General features: G+C 36.4%; 1 protein-coding gene across 6 annotated transcripts in view; it reads right to left on the bottom strand.

Moving 5' to 3' along the window:
* Nucleotides 1–21177, bottom strand: part of RPRD2 (regulation of nuclear pre-mRNA domain containing 2) — a 94403-nt gene that overhangs the window by 11252 nt on the left and 61974 nt on the right. For all 6 annotated transcript variants that reach the window (XM_043876191.1, XM_043876190.1, XM_043876193.1 and 3 more), the window contains 4 exons: nt 20083–20258; nt 7323–7605; nt 5638–5898; nt 3156–3356 (listed from right to left, as the gene is read on the bottom strand). In XM_043876191.1, the coding sequence (XP_043732126.1) occupies nt 3156–3356; nt 5638–5898; nt 7323–7605; nt 20083–20258 (921 nt within the window). The remainder of the gene's footprint in view (nt 1–3155; nt 3357–5637; nt 5899–7322; nt 7606–20082; nt 20259–21177) is intronic.

Here is a 21177-nt window from a genome sequence, read left to right on the forward strand (position 1 = left end):
CAGGAAGAGGGAGATTTTAGTGTCAGAATCACTCAGAGTTTAAACAAGACAAAGCAGGAAAAGAAAGGGGGCATAATTATCTGTAAAATAACACTTTAAGCCAGTATTTCTTAATGTTTGGTCTGCAGAATTGTTTCTCTAAATGCAAATAGATATTCTGCCCTATCCTTCCTTTCCAACTTCTGCAACTGTCTCTAATAAGTTAAGGTACAATTATTCTTAGGACAGAGAGAACGACATCCAAATTGCAGGGACTTATGTGACCTGTGATGCTTTTTTAAAGAAGCATATCTTGCTGGATTGGTGTTATATTTGGGGAAACAAGGCTTTAGTTGTAAAATTTTTAGTTGTAAAATGTAGCAATAATAAATATACAAATATATACCACAAAGCTTATAGAACTAGACCTTCGGGGACACTGATCCTTTGACAAGAAGACACACAATCCCCTTCTTATAGCTTGGAAAATTCAAGGATTATTGGTCTATACATGTTGACACTGATGAGATCCAACTCTACTCGATGACAGACAAAACATTCTCAGAGCACCAGGAAAGAATTCTTTGGGGGCAAAGGCAGGCTGAAGTCCACCAAAGCAAACTGCTCCTGTAGAAAATTTCTTGAAAAAATATTTGATAAAGAAATAACAGAAGGTTCTTTATTTGAAATCCAATCACATTTTGGGAAATTTACTCAATTTCTGATCACAAACGAAAATTTTACATACATTTCACCTGAATCAATAGCTTTCAGTCATATACTAAAATGGTTCCTTCATAATGATATATAAAAGAAAATATTTCATTTGATATTTCAATTATTGTTTCTTTAAAATGTCAATTTTTATCCTTATTGCTAAGAGGTTTAAGGTCTTAAAAATTTTAAGATTGTTCCATTCTTTGCAGCATTTTCAAATGTCACTGACTTTTAAACAATGATGCATGGCTTTTATTATTATCCAATATTTGAAAATATCCAAATAATTAAAACACTGTTTATTTCCATTGCTATCCTCCTGAAAAAATATCTGTGTTTAATTTTCAAAAATCTCCCTGGCTATACAATTTTCCTCTTCTTAATAGTTTGATTTAATTCCTAACAGCAACTGCTTTTACCAAAATCAGAAGTCTTGAAGCACTGGAGAGTGATAAATAATATCATATGATTTTAAGAAAATATTTCAGCATATCTTTCAGATGTTGTGAAATGAATTCTTCAAGAGATCATCTTCTTAACATAGATACTACTCAGATTTCTGGTAATAGGGGAAGTATTACTCTCTTACCACTAAGTATTACTTTACTTCAATCTTAAACCATACACTATGGTGTCTGCCCACTGAAGTCATTCTTTTGTGCTGAAAACATCACCAAGGGCTGTAGGTGAAACATTGTGAGCAAAGTTCTAAGAGATTTCCTTTATGGTTGTTGAAGAAAGGTATCTATTTAAGTTGTCAGACACAGTCCTTTTAAAAGGTAAGGAGAATTCCACTTTCCATGAGGAACTCAAAGGTGGTGAACTGCCCTGTTACTCCACAAAGTTTTTTTCTAAGAGTCCCACTTTTTATTCTGTCACAACACATCTAGTTCTGTTCAAATTTTGCCTGATTAGAAGGTCTACATGATATTGTTTTAACAATCTGCTCAAAGAAAAAGCTTCTTAAGATCTATGGATTATATCTATATAAGAAGTTAAAATACAAGTGAGTTCAAGGTTTTTACCTGTAACTACAGAATGATAATAGAAACTAGAAAGGAGAAATCATCAACCTGCCAATCTCTCAAACTACTTATACCTGAAATTAGTAGTGTGAGTTGCACTGTAGCATTATCATTAATTCTTTTGCTGGAGTCAATATGTAGAGGTGTGGCTTATTATTTAGTAGTATTTAGTCATGTGTAACAAAATTCTCTTATACTGGAAGACAAAGCTCACTATAATACAGTGCTTGGCGGATCCACTTATAGAAGTATAGGAAAGAAGAAAATGAATAGATACCTGTACTGCTGCTCTCTATTCATAAAAAGCGGGATCTCAGCAACACTGACATTCTGGGTTGTATACTTTGTTGTTGGGGTTCTCCTATGCACTGTAGGATTAAGCAGCATCCCTGGCTTCTACCCATCAAATGAAGTAGCTCCCCACCTCAACCCCAGCTGTGACAAACAAAAATGTCTTCAGACACAGCCAAATATCCCCTGGAGACTTCTGGTTAAGAACTACTGATGCAGAGTAAATCACTATACTGAAACTGTAATTCACTGCATAATTATACTCAGGTTGGTATTTGAAGGATCTGAGAACAAAGAGCAAGGTAAGCTTTATGAAAAAATGTTAGAAGCAAAAAAAAAAAAAAGCAGCAGACAGTTTTAGGCACAAAACATAATTAGCAAAGCTGAATAGAGAGATTCAAACAAGTCAAGAGATAATAGGTAGGTTTCCCTGGTGGGAATCTGCCTGCAATGCAGGAGACCTGAGTTTGATCCCTGGTTTGGGAAGATCCCCAGGAGAAAGGCATGACAACCCACTCCAGTATTCTTGCCTGGGAAATCCCATGGAAGGAGGAGCCTAGTGGGCTACAGTCCATGGGGTTGCAAAGAGTTGGACGTGACTGAGCAACTAACATCTTCACTTTCAATAGGTAGTCAGAAAACAGAAAAAGGTATGACATCTATAGAGGCCATTTGGACATAAAAAAGGAGATAATCATGTCTTTTAAGATTTCTGATAGTAGACTGATCTTTTTTATTGTTTTTAGTTTTATTAACATTAAAATATGTAAAATTCAACACACACTCACCTATACTAAGAGTATGGGATAAATAAGTGAAAGAATACTGGACTCCAGTTAAGAAATCTGGCTTTTAGTCTCAGCTCCTCTAAAAAGACTGATGTGTGATCTTAACCTGGTCACATCACCTCACTGAGCCTCAATTTCCTCACCCAAGGAGGGGATTAGACTAGAGCATATTTAAAGTCTTTAAGTATTCTTGACATTTCAGAATTCTATAAATGACAGGTCACATATGACAAAGAGAATCATGAATTAACTGTATTATATATTTCATGGCTTTAGATTTCTCAGAAATGGTATCCAGGATTAAGCCAGAGACAGACATTCAGAGTTCAAATCCCTCTGGCACACGTCAGTTTACCTTGCAGTGCAGGGGCTGACTGTGTCTGGGTTTTGGAAAGAGCAGACAAAATGCTCTCTGGGGTGATCTCCACCTTCGAGAGGATATTTGCCAGAGGGTTGTGAGATGTTGCTGTGGCGGGTGCAGGTGTTTTCAGGCCACTGGTGAGGTTGCTCGGGCTTGTAGGAGTTCCTGGAGAAGGTCTTGATGCAGGACTGACCCCTGGTGGCAGAAAGATCAACTCAAGAATATGCAATTCAAAATGACCTTTAAATGCACGACACTTTCCAGTCACTGAATTGAGTCTGATATGTCTCATAGGAATTCTTCTGTGCATGATCCACTAGTTGTCCATTGCATATACAAAGAAAAAAATCTGAAAATTAAGACTTGTTCCTGTCTACTTGGAACACCATTAAATTAGACAAATATCAAGTTTTTTTTTCATATGTATTTACTAGCCGTCAGAGCCCCAGTAGAAAGAGATTGGAGAACCTGTTTCTTTTTTCTCTACGAAACAAAACCTACACATCAGACTTCTGTAAGTGTTCAATAAATATTGCTGGTTAATTATGATCAGACTTGGTCACTGCATAATTCTATGAGATAAATAACTTATTTCCTTTCACATGGACTTTTCATACAAGCAATCTTTATATTTTAACATTGTGAAACACTGGGTTAATTTTTAACAGGAAAAAAGGTATATAAAGAGAAAGTCAGTTTTATTTTTTAATATAAACAGGTATTTAATACAGAAAAAGTTACCGATAAACAAATGAAAGAAATTTTTACATCTTTAATGAAAGGAATGCAGATTCCAATAAACAATTTTTTCTAAGACTGAATTTGACAAAGTATAAAACAAAACTAAATTGTGTTGGAAAGATTGATAAACAATGGGAACTTTCATATAGCTGGTACACAAAATAGTAACATCTTTTGGAGATTGTTTTAGTTATAAAAAACTTAAAAACCTACATGCTGATTTTTTTGAGTCTTTATCTTTTAGAAATAAATGTTTAATTATTTATGAAGAAATGAAATAATTGGGCTTTTCTTCAAAATAATCAGGACTGGAGAAGACACAGGAGAAACAAGATTGGCCATGTGTTTATACTGTTGAAGATGAGTGATGAACATATACAAGGGCTCTACTTTGTATATTTTCATTAAGATTTCCATTAAAAAAAAAAGTCCTATTTAAAATTCCTTTTAAGAAGGGTTGTGCATACATTTTTAGCATCAAGGTTGTTCATTAAGTATTCTTTACAACAGTGAAAAACTGCAAACACACTAGATGGTCTAATAATAAAGGCTTATATAAACTACTGAATGCTGTATAGCTATCAGATGATATAGATGAATATTTAATGACTTACAAAAATGCTCATGATATGGAGTTAAATTTTTAGTAGCTGATTTCAAAACAGTACAGTTGTCCCTCAGTATCAATGGGTGGCTGGTTTCAGGACCCTTGAATATACCAGAATCTGTGGATGCTCAAGTCCCTTGTAAAACGGCATGGTATTTGAATATAACCTATGCTCATCCTTTTATACAGTACCTATGTGTGTATATATTTATTTACCATGCCACATGGCTTGCTGGATCTTAGTTCCCTGATCAGGGACTGAATCTGGGCCATGAAAGTGAAAGTGCCTAGTCCTAAGCACTGGACTGCCAGAGAACTCCTCATTCTTCCATATACTTTAAATCATCTCTAGATTTAGTTACAATACACATTATAATGTAAATGCTATGTAAGTAATTGCCAGGGCAGGGCAAGTTCATGTTTTGTTTTTTGAAACTTTCTGAAAAAAACTTCCCCCCAAATATTTTCAATCCATGGTTGGTTGAATCCATGGATGTGGGACCTGCAGCTGCAGAACTCATGAATATGGAGAACCAACTGTATATGCAATACACTTCAACTATTTCCCCTCCCAATGCTTCAATTACTGACAGAAAAATTAATGTAAATATTTTACTTCCCAAAACACACATATATATGCACACACACACATACTTGAAAGGTTAATGAACAGAAATGAGTTCCTTTGGGGTGGCAGAACTATGAATATTTATTCTTTTAACTTATTTTCTAATTTTTCTATAGTGACCATGTATTGTATTTTTAATTTTTAATTAAAAAATTACTTTTAATTAGAAAACAAAAACAAAACTCAGACTGATAGTTCAATTAGAAAGATAGAAATAAGCTTTTTATTATTACTAGGCCTACTCACCAGTATTTTTTTTTTTGCACTGATTTATTTTTTTTTTCCCATTTATTTTTATTAGTTGGAGGCTAATTACTTTACAATATTGTAGTGGTTTTTGCCATACATTGACATGAATCAGCCATGGATTTACATGTGTTCCCCATCCTGAACCCCTCTCCCACGTCCCTCCCCATCCCATCCCTCGGGTTGTCCCAGTGCACCAGCTCAGAGCACTTGTCTCATGCATCCAACCTGGACTGGCGATCTGTTTCACTTACCAGTATTTTTCATGACTGATGTCAGGCTGCTAAGGATGGAACTGATCTTTGCCAGATCCACATTAGCTAGGTTTGGCAAAGCCAATGCTGGAGAAGGGGAGAGAAGAGATGTATTCACAGGCTTTGGAACAGGTGGGGTTGCTGTCATGGTCACAGGTGCTGGAGTACACGAAGAGGCCTTTGAGATACTTTCTGTTGGCTTTGTAGGTACAGCAGTGGATACAGTTGACTTCTCCACAGGTTTTTCCTTCCTGTCCTCTACTGTTTAAAAAAAAGAAAAGAGATGATATTGCATCCTATTGCTTTCCAGACTCTGCTTCCAATGCAGAATCACATGTCCTAATATTTCCTAAAATGTACTGTGATTTATTAGAGAAAAATCATTCATTCATGATTTAAAAAAAAAAAAAAGTCATACTCTAAATAATTCATGAACCTTCCCATCTTTAGTATCTGCTTAAACTGAATTTCCCAAATGCATCTTTTTCTTTAAAATTTATTTATTTGGCTGTGTTGGGTCTTAGTTGTGACATGTGGGCTTATGTCCTAAGACACGTGGGATCTTACTTCCTTGACCAGGAATCGAACATGCATCCCCTGAATGGCAAGGCAAACTCTTCACTACTGGACCACCAGGGAAATCCCCCTAGAGCATCTTTTATTTTACTTTTTAATGATTTCTTCCATATTCTTAGTATCTGTGTACTGTATTTGTACATTTCTGGAAGCATGTTATTATTTGGTACCCATTTGTGTTTTTTCAGTAATGTTTTGTCATAAACTGTCCTGTCTTTTCTCTGCCGTTAACCTGACAGCTTCCTAAGAGACAGAAACTCTGTACATATGTTAGTGTACTTCCCTTTGGCTTCCCAAAATTGGTCTATTGCAGGTAAAATCAGACACTATTGCAATGTTATAACTCCTGCAGTAAGATTCTCTTAATAGTTTAAAAGCAACGTACTATATGGGTAGTACATCAAATTCAACCTAAGTCAAACTGCCTAATAAAAATAATTATAAAAGCTGGGGATGCCAGAGAAACAATTCACCCATCCAGGTTAACTGTGTTAATTGTGAAAGTGTGGTTAATAAAATGAGGCTTCAGAATCTTGAAGGTCAAGAGTGACAGAGAATAAGGAATTTCAGCATAAGTGGCCCTCCCTCCAGAGCAGTGCTTGTTCAACAGAAATACAATTCAAGACATATATATAAGTATAAATTTTCTAGTTACCATATAAAAAAAAAAAGAAACACAGGTAAAATTAATTTTAATAATATATTTTATTTACCTCAAAACACCCCAAATATTTTCAGTTTAATAAGTTATAAATATAAACAATTATTAATTAGATATTTTCACTCTTTTTTAAAGCACTAAGTTTCTAGAATCCAGTGTGTATTTTGTTTCTGCCACACTACGTGGCTTTTTGGACCTTGGGCCCCCGGTAGCAGAAGTGCAGATTCCTAACCACTGGACCAACAGAGAATTCTTGGAACAGCACAGATTCTTAATCTACATGGCATACCAAATCCTGAACCACTGCTCTAGAGACAATACTATTACCTTGGTGCTCTAATTTTATAAGGATTGAACTACCTTTCTAATACTTACCGGTGACAGATTTATTGGTGGGGAAAGCAAAACATGTAAGAAGCAAGTGGTCTACTAATCACACAGGACATACCAATGATTTTTGACCCATCGTCTTCCACATCTGAGAGGTCCATGTCCTCCACGTCACGATTATCTGTCGCAGGCTCAGGTGTGGCAGATTTCTCACTCTCTGCGTTTGGTGACTGGGATTCCTCACCTCCCATTCCCTGGAAAGGGGACTCAGAGCCAGTTGGGGAGGGAGCATCCACGCTTGGGGAAGGGACTGGTGATTCCTCAGGATCAGGAAGGGTTGACTTCAATTGATCCAGCTTTTTCTTTAAATTGTTCACTCGATTAGCAAAGGTTTTATATGCCTAAAAGAGAAAAAAAGAGTTTACTCCTCTGAGAAGTAACCAAGAAGCTACCATTCTGACTCGATCAGATTTCTTCATTATTATTAACTATATCACTGGTATAAAACAACAACATATCATCTGTCAAGCATGGAACAGTTTCCAATCTCTGCTTCTTCTATTTCCTAAGTCATTATTACCATCCACAGTTACCCAAGGCAGAAACTTAGAAGTTATCTGTAATTCACCCTCCCCTGCTCTCTTCTATCCCTCCAGGCAACCAATATTTATCAAGAGCCTAAATGTGCTGGCCAACCTTCTAGGTACTAGAGATACAACAATGACTAAGAAGACAAAAATTATATCCATAAATAAAGAAGTTTGAGAGGTCAAATACTATTGACTTAAAAAAAAATAAACTTTATTTTTTAAAAGTTTTAGGTGTACAAAATTACTGTGAAGATAAAATAGAGAGTTCCCATATATCCTACACCCAATTTCCCCTTTTTTTGGCCATACGCACAGCATGTGGGATCCTAGTTCTCTGACCAAGGATCGAACCATGCCCTCTGAGTGGAAGCACAGATTCCAAACCACTGGACCACCAGGGAAGTTCCCATTTTCCCCTATTATTGACACCTAACATTAGTATGATACATTTGTTACAATTAATAAACCAATTTTGATCATTATATTATTAACTAAAGCCCACACTTTATGAATATTTCCTCAGTTTTTATCTGATGTTCTTTTTCTATTCCAGGATCCTGTAATGTAGTAGTCACATCTCCTAGGTTTCTCTTGTTTGTGGTAGTTTGCTAGACATTCCTTTCCATGTTTTTGATGAACCTGACAGTTTTGAAGAATACGGGTCAGGTATTTTGTAGATAGTCTCTTAACTGAGGTCTGTCTAATGTTCTCATGATTAGACTGGGGTTATGGGTTGTGGGGAGGAAGACCACAGAGGTAAAGTGTAATTGTCATCACATCACTTCAAAGGTACATACAATCAATATGATGTACCACTGTTGTTGTTAACCTTGATCATCTGGCTTAAATCCTACTAGTCATCTGATTATCTTAACTGCCAATGTCTTGAAACTCTGTGTCTTTTTCTTTTGGTTAAGGGTCTTGGACTATTAGATCATGGAATCATTTCAGTTGGTTGAGCAAGAAGCATTATTTTTAAAATGAGATGGGGGACTTCCCTGGCAGTGCAGTGGTTAAGAATTCGTGCTTCTAATGCAGGGGGCACAAGTTCAATCCCTGGTTGGGGAAGTAAGATTCCACATGCCATGTGGTGGGGCAAAACAAACAAACAAAAAAAAGGGTGTTGGGGAGTAGAAAATAAAATACTATACTATAACTGAGCTTTTGCTTCTGGATATAATTGAGTAGTTTGTAGCAACACAATGCTCCCATCAAGAACAACCAGAAAAGCCAGATATATACATATACCTATCTATACACTTTCACAAGCACACACATAAACACACGCACTTGAATGTAGAGAGCTAAGGCAACCAAAACTCAGGTGGCAAATTCTCCAGCAGGGGGAAACCATGAGTAAAGTCAAGCTGACATTCTGCAGCTGTCTTTCTCTTAAGAGTCCTGCTGATATGGGGGAGCTAAGCAAGAATCTGAGAATTTAGGCAAAAGAAAAGGGCAGAGGGTTACTACTATAATATAAAGAAAAATGCAGAACTTTTAACAGTCTTGCTGGCCTATAGAAACATTAAAAAAAAATTAGAAAGGCCAAAATTCTGATGAAAAAGGACAGAACTGTAACAATATGTTACTGTTCTTCCTTCAAGATATTTGCTGATAGATAACCAGCAAGGACCTACTGTATAGTACACAGGAACTCTACTCAATATTCTGTAATAACCTATATGGGAAAAGAATCTGAAAGAGAACAAATACATGTATATATGTAACTGAATCACTATGCTATATACCTGAAACTAACAAAACATTGTACATCAACTATACTTGAATTTTAAAAAAACCACATTATTTCCTAAATTAAGCAGAAAATTTCTGAAAAGTAAAGTGGAGTTAAACACAGTCTCATGGTACAGAAGAGACAAGGATTAGAGTTCAAATCACACAATGAAGGAAGGGGTCTAGTGATCGGCCCAGGCTCTCGGTAGGAAAAATCTGTGATCCAGAAGCTGGAGGCATCAGAGAAAATCAAAGGCTTTCCCAAACTGCAATTCAGCCTGAAGCCTGATTATTCAGCCAAGTAATTAATCATACTTGATTAATATGATTACCTCTCACAATACTGCCTAGCAAAAGAAAGGGTGAATCCTTTCTGAAGGAAAACAAATCACCGAGACTCTATAGAAATGTATTTATATACAATGCTCAGTATTCAATAAAAAATCAGCAAGGATGCCAAGAGATAGGACCAAACGACCTCAAAGAAAAAACAGACACTAGGAACATACTCAAAACAAGTATATTCAATATTGGAAGCATCTGACAAAATCCAAATAGCTATCATTTATACATTCAAGAAGATACAGAAAAATATATATCATCTTGAACAATTCAATCCAAAATTCATCAGAGCAAGAGCTTAAGGGTGCTTAGGTTAGGTAATGGAGCCAAAACGGGGTAAGGAAAATGACTGCATGGGAGGAAGGCACTGCATGGGAAGTTGAAGCCTAAGCAAGATAAAAAGAAAGCCTATAGGGCTTCCCTGGTGGTTCAGTCCACCTGCTAACGCAGGATACACAGGTTCAGGATATATGCTGTAGAACAATTAAGCCCTGACTGCGTGAGCTGCAACTGTTCAGCCCACGCACCACAACTACTGAAGCCCACAGGCCCCAGTGCCCATGCTCCGGAGAAGAAGCCAGAACCACGAGGAGCTGTGCACAGCAACTCAAGAGCAGCCCCGCTTGTTGCAACTGGAGAAAAGCCCGCACAGCAACAAATGCCCAGCACAGCCCACAATAAATACAATTATTACTATTTTTTAAAAAAAGAAAGCCTACAGAGGTGATGGGAGGGATGCAAGTGCTGGAAAATTGGTTATACACATGGGTAATGATCAAATAAGCAATTATGTTGAAGATAAGGGGAGCAAGATTTTGCATTTTTAGAAAAAGCAATGATAAATGTGGAAAGGAAGAAAACTAGAATGAACCTTGTAGTGTTGGATTGGGACTGGAGATAACAGTGTGAATAGATGGTTTCTAACATGCATAGACAGATACAGAAATATATACAGATGTGAATGTGAGTATATAGGTTAAGTATTTATGCATATATTTCTTAGCTCTGTACACTGATATGGTCTGGCAGCAGTGATATCCCAACAGGAATAAAAACACCTAGTATTCAGATCTCAGTTTCAAAATATGGTTTTTTACTAAAAGGAACCAAAACTCCTTGGAGAAATAACTGATTCCAAGGCTGGACAGAAAAGTGCAATATGAACTTGGAATACCTTGCTCCAAAAGTAAGGAAACACAAAAAACAATGCAGACATGTCAAAAGAACACAGAAAGCAGCTTGAAAGGTGCTCCTGCTGGCCACGTGGGATAATTTGAGCATCAAAATAATTATTTTGTAATGAGTTAGTAGTTAGCAATGAATGTAATTAGTAGGGCTTCCCTGGTGGCTTAGATCATAAAGAATCTGCCAGCAATGCAGAAAACCCGGATTTGATCCCTCGGTCAGAAAGATCCCCCAGAGAAGGGAACGGCAATCCACTTCTGTATTCCTTGCCTGGAGAATTCCACGGACAGAGGAGCCTGGCAGGCTACAGTCCATGGGGTTGAAGAGAGTTGGACACGACTGAGTGACTAACACTTTCACTTTTACATTCTGGAGGCTAGAAGTCCAAAATCAAGGTACAAGTAGGGCTACGATCCCTCTGAGACTGGGCAGAATTCTTCCTTGCCTTTTCCTAGCTTCTGGTGGTGGCCATCAACCCTTGGCATTCCTTGGTTTGTCAGATGCATCACTACAATATCTGTCTTGGTTGTCACACGACATTCTTCCTGTGCATCCAAATTTCCCTCTTCTTATAAGGACTCCAGTGATACTGGATTGAGGCTATCCTAATGACCTCCCCGTAACTTGATCACATCCATAAAGTCCCTATTTCCAAGCGAGGTCATTTTCATGTGTACCAAGGGTTAGGGCTTCATCATTATCTTTGGGGGGTACATAATTCAATCTACAGCAATTACCAAGTGAAAACTTTTCAGTGGACAAGCTGGGAAGATGCCACTTTAATAAGATATCAAAGGGAATGTTATAGGTAGTAAAACAAATCAAACCTGTGTGCTAACTGAAAGGATGAAATGAGAACACAATCACTTCTAGGATATTCTTACTAAAGATAGATAACCTCTATCTGATCACAAAGAAACATCATATAAATCCAAATTAGGAGACACTGGACAAACTATTTGATATGTAATCTTCAAACATATTCAGATCATGAAAATTAAAAGATCAAGGAACTGTTCCAGATCAATGGAAAAAAGAGAGAAATGCAATAAATGCAACTTGTAATTATGGATAGGAGCTTTTGCTATAAAAACTGGTCAATCTGAGTAAGGGCTGAGGATTAGATAATAATAGTACATCATGTGTTAAATTTCTTATGGCTATGAAAGAGAAAATTACCTTGGAGGAAAACACACATGAAAATATTTGGGGGTAATGGGGTGTCTGCAACTTATTTTCAAATGATTCCCCCCAAAAAGGTCTTCATAATGTACTTAAGATATTTGAGAATTTTACAAAATAAAGACTGAAAAAAAAAATGAGGAAAAAATTAAAATAGGTTAACAGAATTTCACCATAAAAATAGAATCCTTTCTATCAAAAAAAAATCAAATGGCAGTTCTAAAACTGAAAAATAAGCCAACTAAATTAATCAATGGGTTAAATAATAGATAAAATTCAGCAGAAGAAAGAATTAATGCATTAGAAGACTGGTTAGTAGAAAATATCTAGGAGAGAAGCACTGAAGGGAAAGAATGGAAAATACAGAAAGGAACATAAAAAGACATTTGGAACACTGAGGAGATCTAATATACAAATTAACAGAGTTCCAGGAAGAGAAGAGATATAATGTAATAGAAACTCTATTTGACAAGAAAACATCCCCAAATTTATGAAAAACATTAAGGCACTTGTTAAGGGTTGAATTATACCCCCTCATAATCGTATACTGAAGTCCTAACCCTATACCTCAGGCTGTGACCTTATTTGGACATAAGAGTTTTTAAAGCTAATCAAGTTGAAAGGAAGTCATCAGGATGGGCCTTAGAGCAGTATGACGGGTAGTCTTAATTAAAAATGAAAATTAAAAAAAAAAAAAAAGTGAAAATTTACAAACAGAGAAGGCCATGTGGAGAGACATAAGGAGGAAACAGCCATCTACATATTAAACAGAGAAGTCAAGAACAGACTCACAGCCCTCAGAAAGAATTAACACTAATAACACCTTGATTTTGGGCTTACAGTCTTCAGAAGTATAAGACAATAAATTAATGTAGGTTTGAGCTATCCACTCTCAGATACTTTGTTATAGCAGTTCTAGTAAATTAATACACCACTGATTCAAGGTTCTGCAAACCCTAAACCAGATGAATATGAAGACCACACCTAGGCAGCTCATTGTTTAACTACCGAAAACCAAAGATAAAGAAAAAATATTAACAGCAACTAAATGCAGTACAATAAATAAAAAGTCTAATAAACACTAAATAAACACTGATGACATGAAACAACTGTAAAATCTGTGTGTGTATAATTAAAATATATAACAATAAAAACATACAAATCTGGATGGTGGATATAGCTCCTTTGATGTTATCTCCAAGGAAACTATATAAAGTTAAAGATCTGAGCAGAGATTTCAGCAGTGTCCAGTTAAGAGTTTATGCAATAAGTTACAGAGGCTTAGTAAACACCTTTACTTCTTATTAAAATGCCACAAAGGCCATGGATTATGAGTAAGGACCATGTTCTAGGACTAAGGACTATGTCCAAACAAACCCACCCTAATAAAGCCTAAAACCAAAGCCTTTACATCATAGTAATCCACAGATAAATTGCCAGAAAAAAAAAAAAACCCACAAAAAAACAACACTTGTTAAAGGAAAATGACACAATTCCGATTTTCCACAAGTATCACTCAAAATGTCTCCTATAAAATAAATTCTTAGACATGCAAAGAGACAGAATATATAGATATGATTAAAGTATACATGCACACACAAATCATAAAATAACAGTCAATAGTATACCTAGAGATAACCCAGATACTGGAATTAATACATAAGGTTTTTAAGAGAGTAATTACAAATACATTGAAGAATTTTTAGGAAAAGATGAAGAACAGATGACTAGATTAGAAATCTCAAAAAAGAAAAGCAATTCTAAGAATCAAATGAAAATTCTAGAACTGAAAAATACAGTAGACTTCACTCAGTGGAATAAAGAATATCTGAAGACAAGTGCTTCCCCGGTGGCTCAGTGGTAAAGAATCCACTTGCCAGTGCAGCAGACGTGGGTTCGATTCCTGGGTTGGGAAGATCCCCTGGAGAAGGAAATGGTAACCCACTCTACTAATCTTGCCTCGGAAATCCCATGGACAGAAGAGTCTGGCAGGCCACAGTCCATGGGATCTTAAAGAGTTGGACACAACTTGGCAACTAAACAACAACAAATATTAAGTACCCAAAAATTAGTCCAGTGAGAAAAAGGAATGAAAGAGCAGAAATCTAAGAACACATGGGATGTATAACTGGAGTCCCAGAAGGAAGAGGAATGAAAAAGAAGAAATATTTTAAAAGATAATAGTTGAATAGGTTCTAAAATTGATGAACAGTATCAAACCACAGATCCAAAAACCTCAGTGAATCCTCTTTATCCCTCTGCAGCAGGATAACTACAAAGAAGAAATCTAGGCACAGCTGACTTCTTGTTACAACAAGGGAAGACAGGTAAAGGAACATTTCTAGTTAATGAAAGGAAAAAACCTGCCAGTTTAGAATTCTTTACCCAGTGAAAATATTTCTCAAAAATGTAAAATGAAGACATTTTTAAGATTAAAAACAAAGAAATTCATCACCAACAGTCCTGCACTACAAGAAATGTTAGACTTTAGGCTGAGGGAAAATGATCTTAGATGGAAATACGATTTTGAAAAAAGGAATGAAAAATACCAGAAATGGTAAATATAGAGGACTATTTTCCCCTTAATTTCTTTAAAAGTCTACTGACTGTTTAAGAAAAATAATAAATATTATATAAAATATACATAAGTAAAACAGTTAACAATGGCATAAAGACCTCAGGGAAGGGAATCTTACTATTGTTCCCTGCTAGTCCAGTCGTTAAGAATCAGCCTGCTAAAAAAAAAAAAAAGAATCAGCCTGCTAATGCAGGGGACATGGGTTGGACCCCCGATGCGCAAAGATCCCACATGCCATGGGGAAACTAAGCCTAAGCATCACAACTACTGAGCCCGTGGCTCTAGAGCCCACGCTCTGCAACAAGAGAAGCCAATGCAATGAGAAGCCTGCACACTGCAACAAAGAGCAGCCCCGACTCACTGCAACTAGAGAAAGCCCACGTGCAGCAACAAAGATCAAGCACAGTAAAAAAAAAAAGTCTAAATAAATAAATGTTCAACTTAAAAAATTAGAAAAAGTATAGGAAATGAAATACTATAAAAGAATATCTCCCAGTGTATTGCATATAACAAGAGCAAGTTTTATTTTGTGAAACTTTAGCTGTATGTGTGCATACACATGTTGTAGCTCTCAGTTTCCAAGTAAAATCTTTCTGTGGTCAAAATCTTTTTGAAAATATCATTTAAAGGTTTAAGTGTTTCCATATAAGTCAACCCAGATTACTTAAATAATCTACTCACTTGTTTCCCTGGCTCTAACAGTCTCCTATTCTCCATTCTGCTATCTTGATTCTAAAATGCAAACCTGATCACATCACTAGCAATATTAAAATGCTACAACTGCTTCCCTCTGCTTTCGGGATAAAATTCAAAGACCTTAGAATAAACATACACCTTTCAGGACCATGTTCTTGACTCCCTCTCCAGTTTTATTTATCACTTCCTCATAAATGCCCAGCTATAAGAAACGACTTTCAGGCCCACCAGTTTTGCCATGCTCACTTTTATTCCCATGTTCAAGAATGAGAATAAGAGCTTTCATTTAGCTAATTACGGCAACTTCAGAGTTTAGCTCCTTTTGGGAAAAATTTTCTCCATATCCATATCCCCACTCCCAAATTAGCTCAAGTACCTATTCAATCTGTTCTCCTAGCACCCTACAGTTACCTTTGTTACAGTTTTTATTATACAGAATTGCAACTTTGTGTGCTCAATGAAGGGATTCTTTGGTGGCTCAGTGGTAAAGAATCTGTCTGCAATGCAGGAGACACTGGGCCAGGAAGATCCCCTGGAGAAGGAAATGGAAATTCACTCCAGTATTCTTGCCTGGGAAATCCCATGGACAGAAGAGCCAGGCAGGCTGCAGTCCATGGGGCTGCAAAGAGTTGGACATGATTTAGCAAAGAGTTGGAATGAATGTTAGCTGAAAAAACTTCTCCCAGCCATGTGCCATGGGTCTTCCAAAGCACACTAGATCATTTTATATAATTTCATAAATAAGTGATGATGGCTGACTACTCCAAAATCATAAAATGGTCTTTTGAGTAAAAATGGTAAACTGACCACTCCCATTCAGTGTCTCTCCCTCCTGGAACACCTATAAAATGACTAGTAATGCAACACAAAAGTATAAACCACCAGCATATCTGAGAAAAAGGTTTCTATACATTTTTAGAAAACAGAACTAGCTGTAGAGTAAGAAGTGATGAGGCGTAAGAAGTGAGGGCGGAGAAAAATGAGGTTAGGAATATGCAGAAAGGGTATTACACCTGGGAAAGAGTCTGTCTTGCAGAATCTCTGAGAAGTTTTGATCCAAGAAATGATGAGTATAAAAAAGTGGAATGAATAGTGGGGGTTGAAATTAGAAATTCAAAGTGTGAATACCAAACACTCAATACCAACTCCTCTACAATCCTGATGTGGCAGACAAGGCACTATGCCCCAGGCAAAAAATATGAGTGCTTCTCTAAAGAGTTACAATATCCTGGCAAAAAGATTCCAGCCTTCTGACACTTAGGACTCCTCCCACCCTAACAGCTAGCTCCTTATCTACGGACTTTACTAAACTTGGGATAAACTCAGATAATTCCTTTCTATGTACAGAGAGCTTTCCCAATCAATTTTTTCATACCTCATTCTTAAAAATGTATAGACAAAGAGACAGTATCTGATTTTTAGGAAAGTCAGAATCATAAAAGAGAAAAATCAAGTTAACTAGAGGAAGGAAAAAGACTCTAGATCTTCCAGAAAGCAGAACAAAAAGATCAAGGTTGATCAAACATGAAAAACATAGGACACCTAGAGAGAATCAATCCAGGAGGTCTAACATCTGATTAATTAATTTCTAAGAAAGAGAAAAAGGAGATAAAGAAATTAGCTCAGAATTAAAGAATAACACTCTTCAGGCTGAAAAAGCCCTCCAACTAACCCATAATGAATGCAAAACAAAACCTCACCTGTGAATACAACATTGCAAAATGTCAGAATATCACAAAAAATATCCCTAAATGCTTCCACAGAGAAAAGAGATTCACCTACAAAGACAGTGCAAAAATTTCATATCAACAACATTAATGACAATGGACTAATGCTTTTTAAGCTGTGAGGGAAAATGATTTTCAACCAGCCAACCTATCAGAGCAAATGTAAAAATAGAATAAAGACATTTTAAAATAAAGAGACCCAGAAAAGTCATCCTTCACAAACTCTTCTTTTGGGAAATTAATAGAGGATATGCTCCAGCAAAACAGGAGAGAAAACCAAGAAAAGACGACATGGAAATTGGCAAATAGAGGCCTCAGCTCAGAAAAGCAGTAAAGAATAGTCCTAGGATGAGATCTAGAGACCTAAAATAGAGCAGAATACAAGCTCTGATAGGAAGGTTTCTGGGGGAAAACATGGATTTGGAATATCTGATGGGATACAGAATCTAGAGAGAGACCAAAAAAAAAAAAAAAAGCTAAAAGCAAACAATGCAAGAAAAATAGAAATTCTAGGAAAAAACGAAAACTCTCTACTATAACCAGAATTACTACAAGACCTTGTAGTGAACAATGTTCACACAATTATGATGAATGTTTTGCTTATTAATTTTCAGCCTTTAAAGCAAAGAAGACTGAATTATAATTATAGGATGGAATAAGTATTGTCAACCCAGAAAATGTAAAAGTGATGCTGAGAAACTGAAAGGACAGAAGAAAATAATGGAAAGAATAGGAATGTTATTATAAAATAGTAAATTTAGTATTTCAAATTACAGGATAATCAACAGATTTTAAAGTTATAATATTGGGAGAAGAGGGTAGGGAGGTGACTATAAGCTAAATCTTCATTTGTCACATGAAAAAGTGAACAGATATTTCCTTTTTTCTTTTATTTCTGGTCACGCCCCACAGCAGGTGGGATCTTAGTTCCCCAAACCAGGGATCAAACCTATGTCCCCTGCAGTGGAAGAGTGGCATCTTAACCACTGGACTGCTAAAGTCCCAACGAATATTTCTTATACAGTATAAATCAAGAAAGAATAATATGAGTACATTATTCAGAAATATAAAGGCAAATACCAGAAAAAACAGCTAAATGAGTTAAAAGAAACTGCATCTAAGAAGTGGAATTCATTGGATATAATTATATACTGGGACTGGGCATACACACTGAGGAAACCAGATCTGAAAGAGACACGTGCACCCCAATGTTCATCGCAGCACTGTTTATAATAGCCAGGACATGGAAGCAACCTAGATGCCCATCAGCAGATGAATGGATAAGGAAGCTGTGGTACATATACACCATGGAATATTACTCAGCCATTAAAAAGAATTCATTTGAACCAGTCCTAATGAGATGGATGAAGCTGGAGCCCATTATACAGAGTGAAGTAAGCCAGAAAGATAAAGAACATTACAGCATACTAACACATATATATGGAATTTAGAAAGGTGATAACGATAACCCTATATGCAAAACAGAAAAAGAGACACAGAAATACAGAACAGACTTTTGAACTTTGTGGGAGAATGTGAGGGTGGGATATTTCAAAAGAACAGCATGTATACTATCTATGGTGAAACAGATCACCAGCCCAGGTGGGATGCATGAGACAAGTGCTCCGGCCTGGTGCACTGGGAAGACCCAGAGGAATCGGGTGGAGAGGGAGGTGGAAGGGGGGATTGGGATTGGGAATAAAGACCTGCCCTCTGTAGTTGAAATAAAAAAAAATAAATAAATAAAAATTAAAAAAAAAAAAAATTATATACTGGGAATTCCCTGGGGGTCCAGTGGTTAGGACTCAAGAGTTTTCACTGCCAAGGGCGTGGGTTCAATACCTGGATGGGGAACTAAGATCCCAAAAGCTGCACAGTGTGGCCAAAAAAATAGTAATTAAAGAACTATATACTTTAATAACCATGTGCGCATGCATGCTCAGTTGTGTCTGACTCCATGACCCCATGGACTGTATGCAGCCCACAGGCTCCACTGTCGATTTTCCAGGCATGAACACTGGAGTTGGTTGCCATTTCCTCCTCCAGGGGATCTTCCTGACCCAAGGATTGAACCCATGTCTCCTGCATTGGCAGGCAGATTCTTTACCACTAGCGCCACCTGGAAGGCCCCTCTATAACTGTATACAGTGATTAAAACTAAAAGAAAAAAAAAAAGTACAAAACAGTTTCTTTCAGGAGCCATTATAGACAAATGTTCAAAATCAATCCCTCTTCCAGTTGAGGTGGGGAAAAAGAGAGTCCTTAACTGAGTTGATGAAATTCAGTAACAACATTTCCATGTAGTTTTCTGGGTTAAAAAAAAAAGTATACATACATACTTCTGCCCAATTTTATATCCTGTAATGGTAACTTGGCACATAGCCACTGAAAAACTGAGACATACGGCTTTAGCAAAGCTTAATTTGGTCTTTAGCATCAGAAAGACCTAGGTCTTTTTTTTTTTTTTAAGATTTATTTATTTGGCTGCATCAGGTCTTAGTTGCAGCATGTGGGAATCTTCAGTTGTGGTATGGAACTCTTATTTATAGCATGTGGGATCTAGTTCCCTGACTAGGGATCGAACCCAGATCCCCTGAATGGGGAGCATAGAGTCTCAACCACTGTACCACCAAGGAAGTCCTCAGAAAGACCTAGGTCTTAATTCAGATGCCTTCGCTTGCCAGCTATATTACTACCTTGTACAAGGTTACTAACCTTCGAAAAGTAACTTCATCTGTGAACTAGAGATAATAATGCTTATCCTTATAGAGTTAAGTAACACCTATAAACAGTCACAGATATACAGACAGCAACTGATGTAAGACAGTATTAATCATTACTTACATTGGCCACCACTTTTACTTCTTTGTACTGTGCTTCATAGAAAATTCCAGCATTTTCCAGTGCTTCTGTTAGCGAGGGCCCATTTTTCACCTGCTTATCCAGTCCATTCACGAATTCCTCTAGCTTGGCACTCGCCTCTTCAAATTCTTTGGAGAATTTCTTCCCACCTGTCTTATCTAAAATAACAAGAGGAAGTATTCTATAATATTCTTAGTCTCATAGTTACACCTTAAAGAAGTTTCCCTAAATCACAAAAAAAATCACAAAACAGATTATTTAAACGTTTCATGTGATCCTGCTCGATTGAAGCAAGAGTGCATCATGAAGGCACTTGTAATTAAGATAAAGTCCAACTAAATGAAAGTTTGCTGATTGCTTTAATTCACAAATTTGATGTCACACTGCTACTCAGGAATAATGGAATGAGGCTCAATTCTATACACTTACAAACCATTAAGTTTTTTTTTTTACATACCATTAACTTTTACACTATAGATTATAATAAGATGTTTCCCTTTGAGGAAAAAACAGAGGCTCAAGATAAAGTGATCTGTATGTGTATCACGCTTAGAAATTCTTTCCTATCTGAAGAAGATCCTTGGTAATTTGAGATTAGAAAAGTACCATGAATTGTTTTTCAACAACAGTGACATTACCAACTTTTATTTATTCTCCTAAGTACTTTTTGCCCAGTGGTGTTAGAATATGGCCTTAGGTATGGATATAAATTTAGGCTCTGCATTTTATTAGCTGTGGAACTTGGGCAAGTTTCTTATCTCCTTATGAAGTCTCAGATTTCTTATGTACAAAGTGGAGGTTTTTAACATGCTTCTGGATTGTTCTGAGGATTAAAGTAGATAATGTATGTTCAGTTTAAAGCATGGTACAAGAACAAAATAGGTGCCACAACAAACAGTTGGGTAGTTATTTACTTATTATTTCAAAAATATTTATCAAGTATTTATTACATACCAGGTATTGCTCTAGGCACTACGATATTGGAAGAACAAATAAGGATAATTTCTACTTTCATGAGATTCACATTCTAATAAATTAATATGATTATTATTTATAATCTACAATGTAAGGGAAAGA

The sequence above is a fragment of the Cervus elaphus genome, chromosome 20 (assembly GCF_910594005.1).
Source record: "Cervus elaphus chromosome 20, mCerEla1.1, whole genome shotgun sequence".
Taxonomy (NCBI): domain Eukaryota; kingdom Metazoa; phylum Chordata; class Mammalia; order Artiodactyla; family Cervidae; genus Cervus; species Cervus elaphus.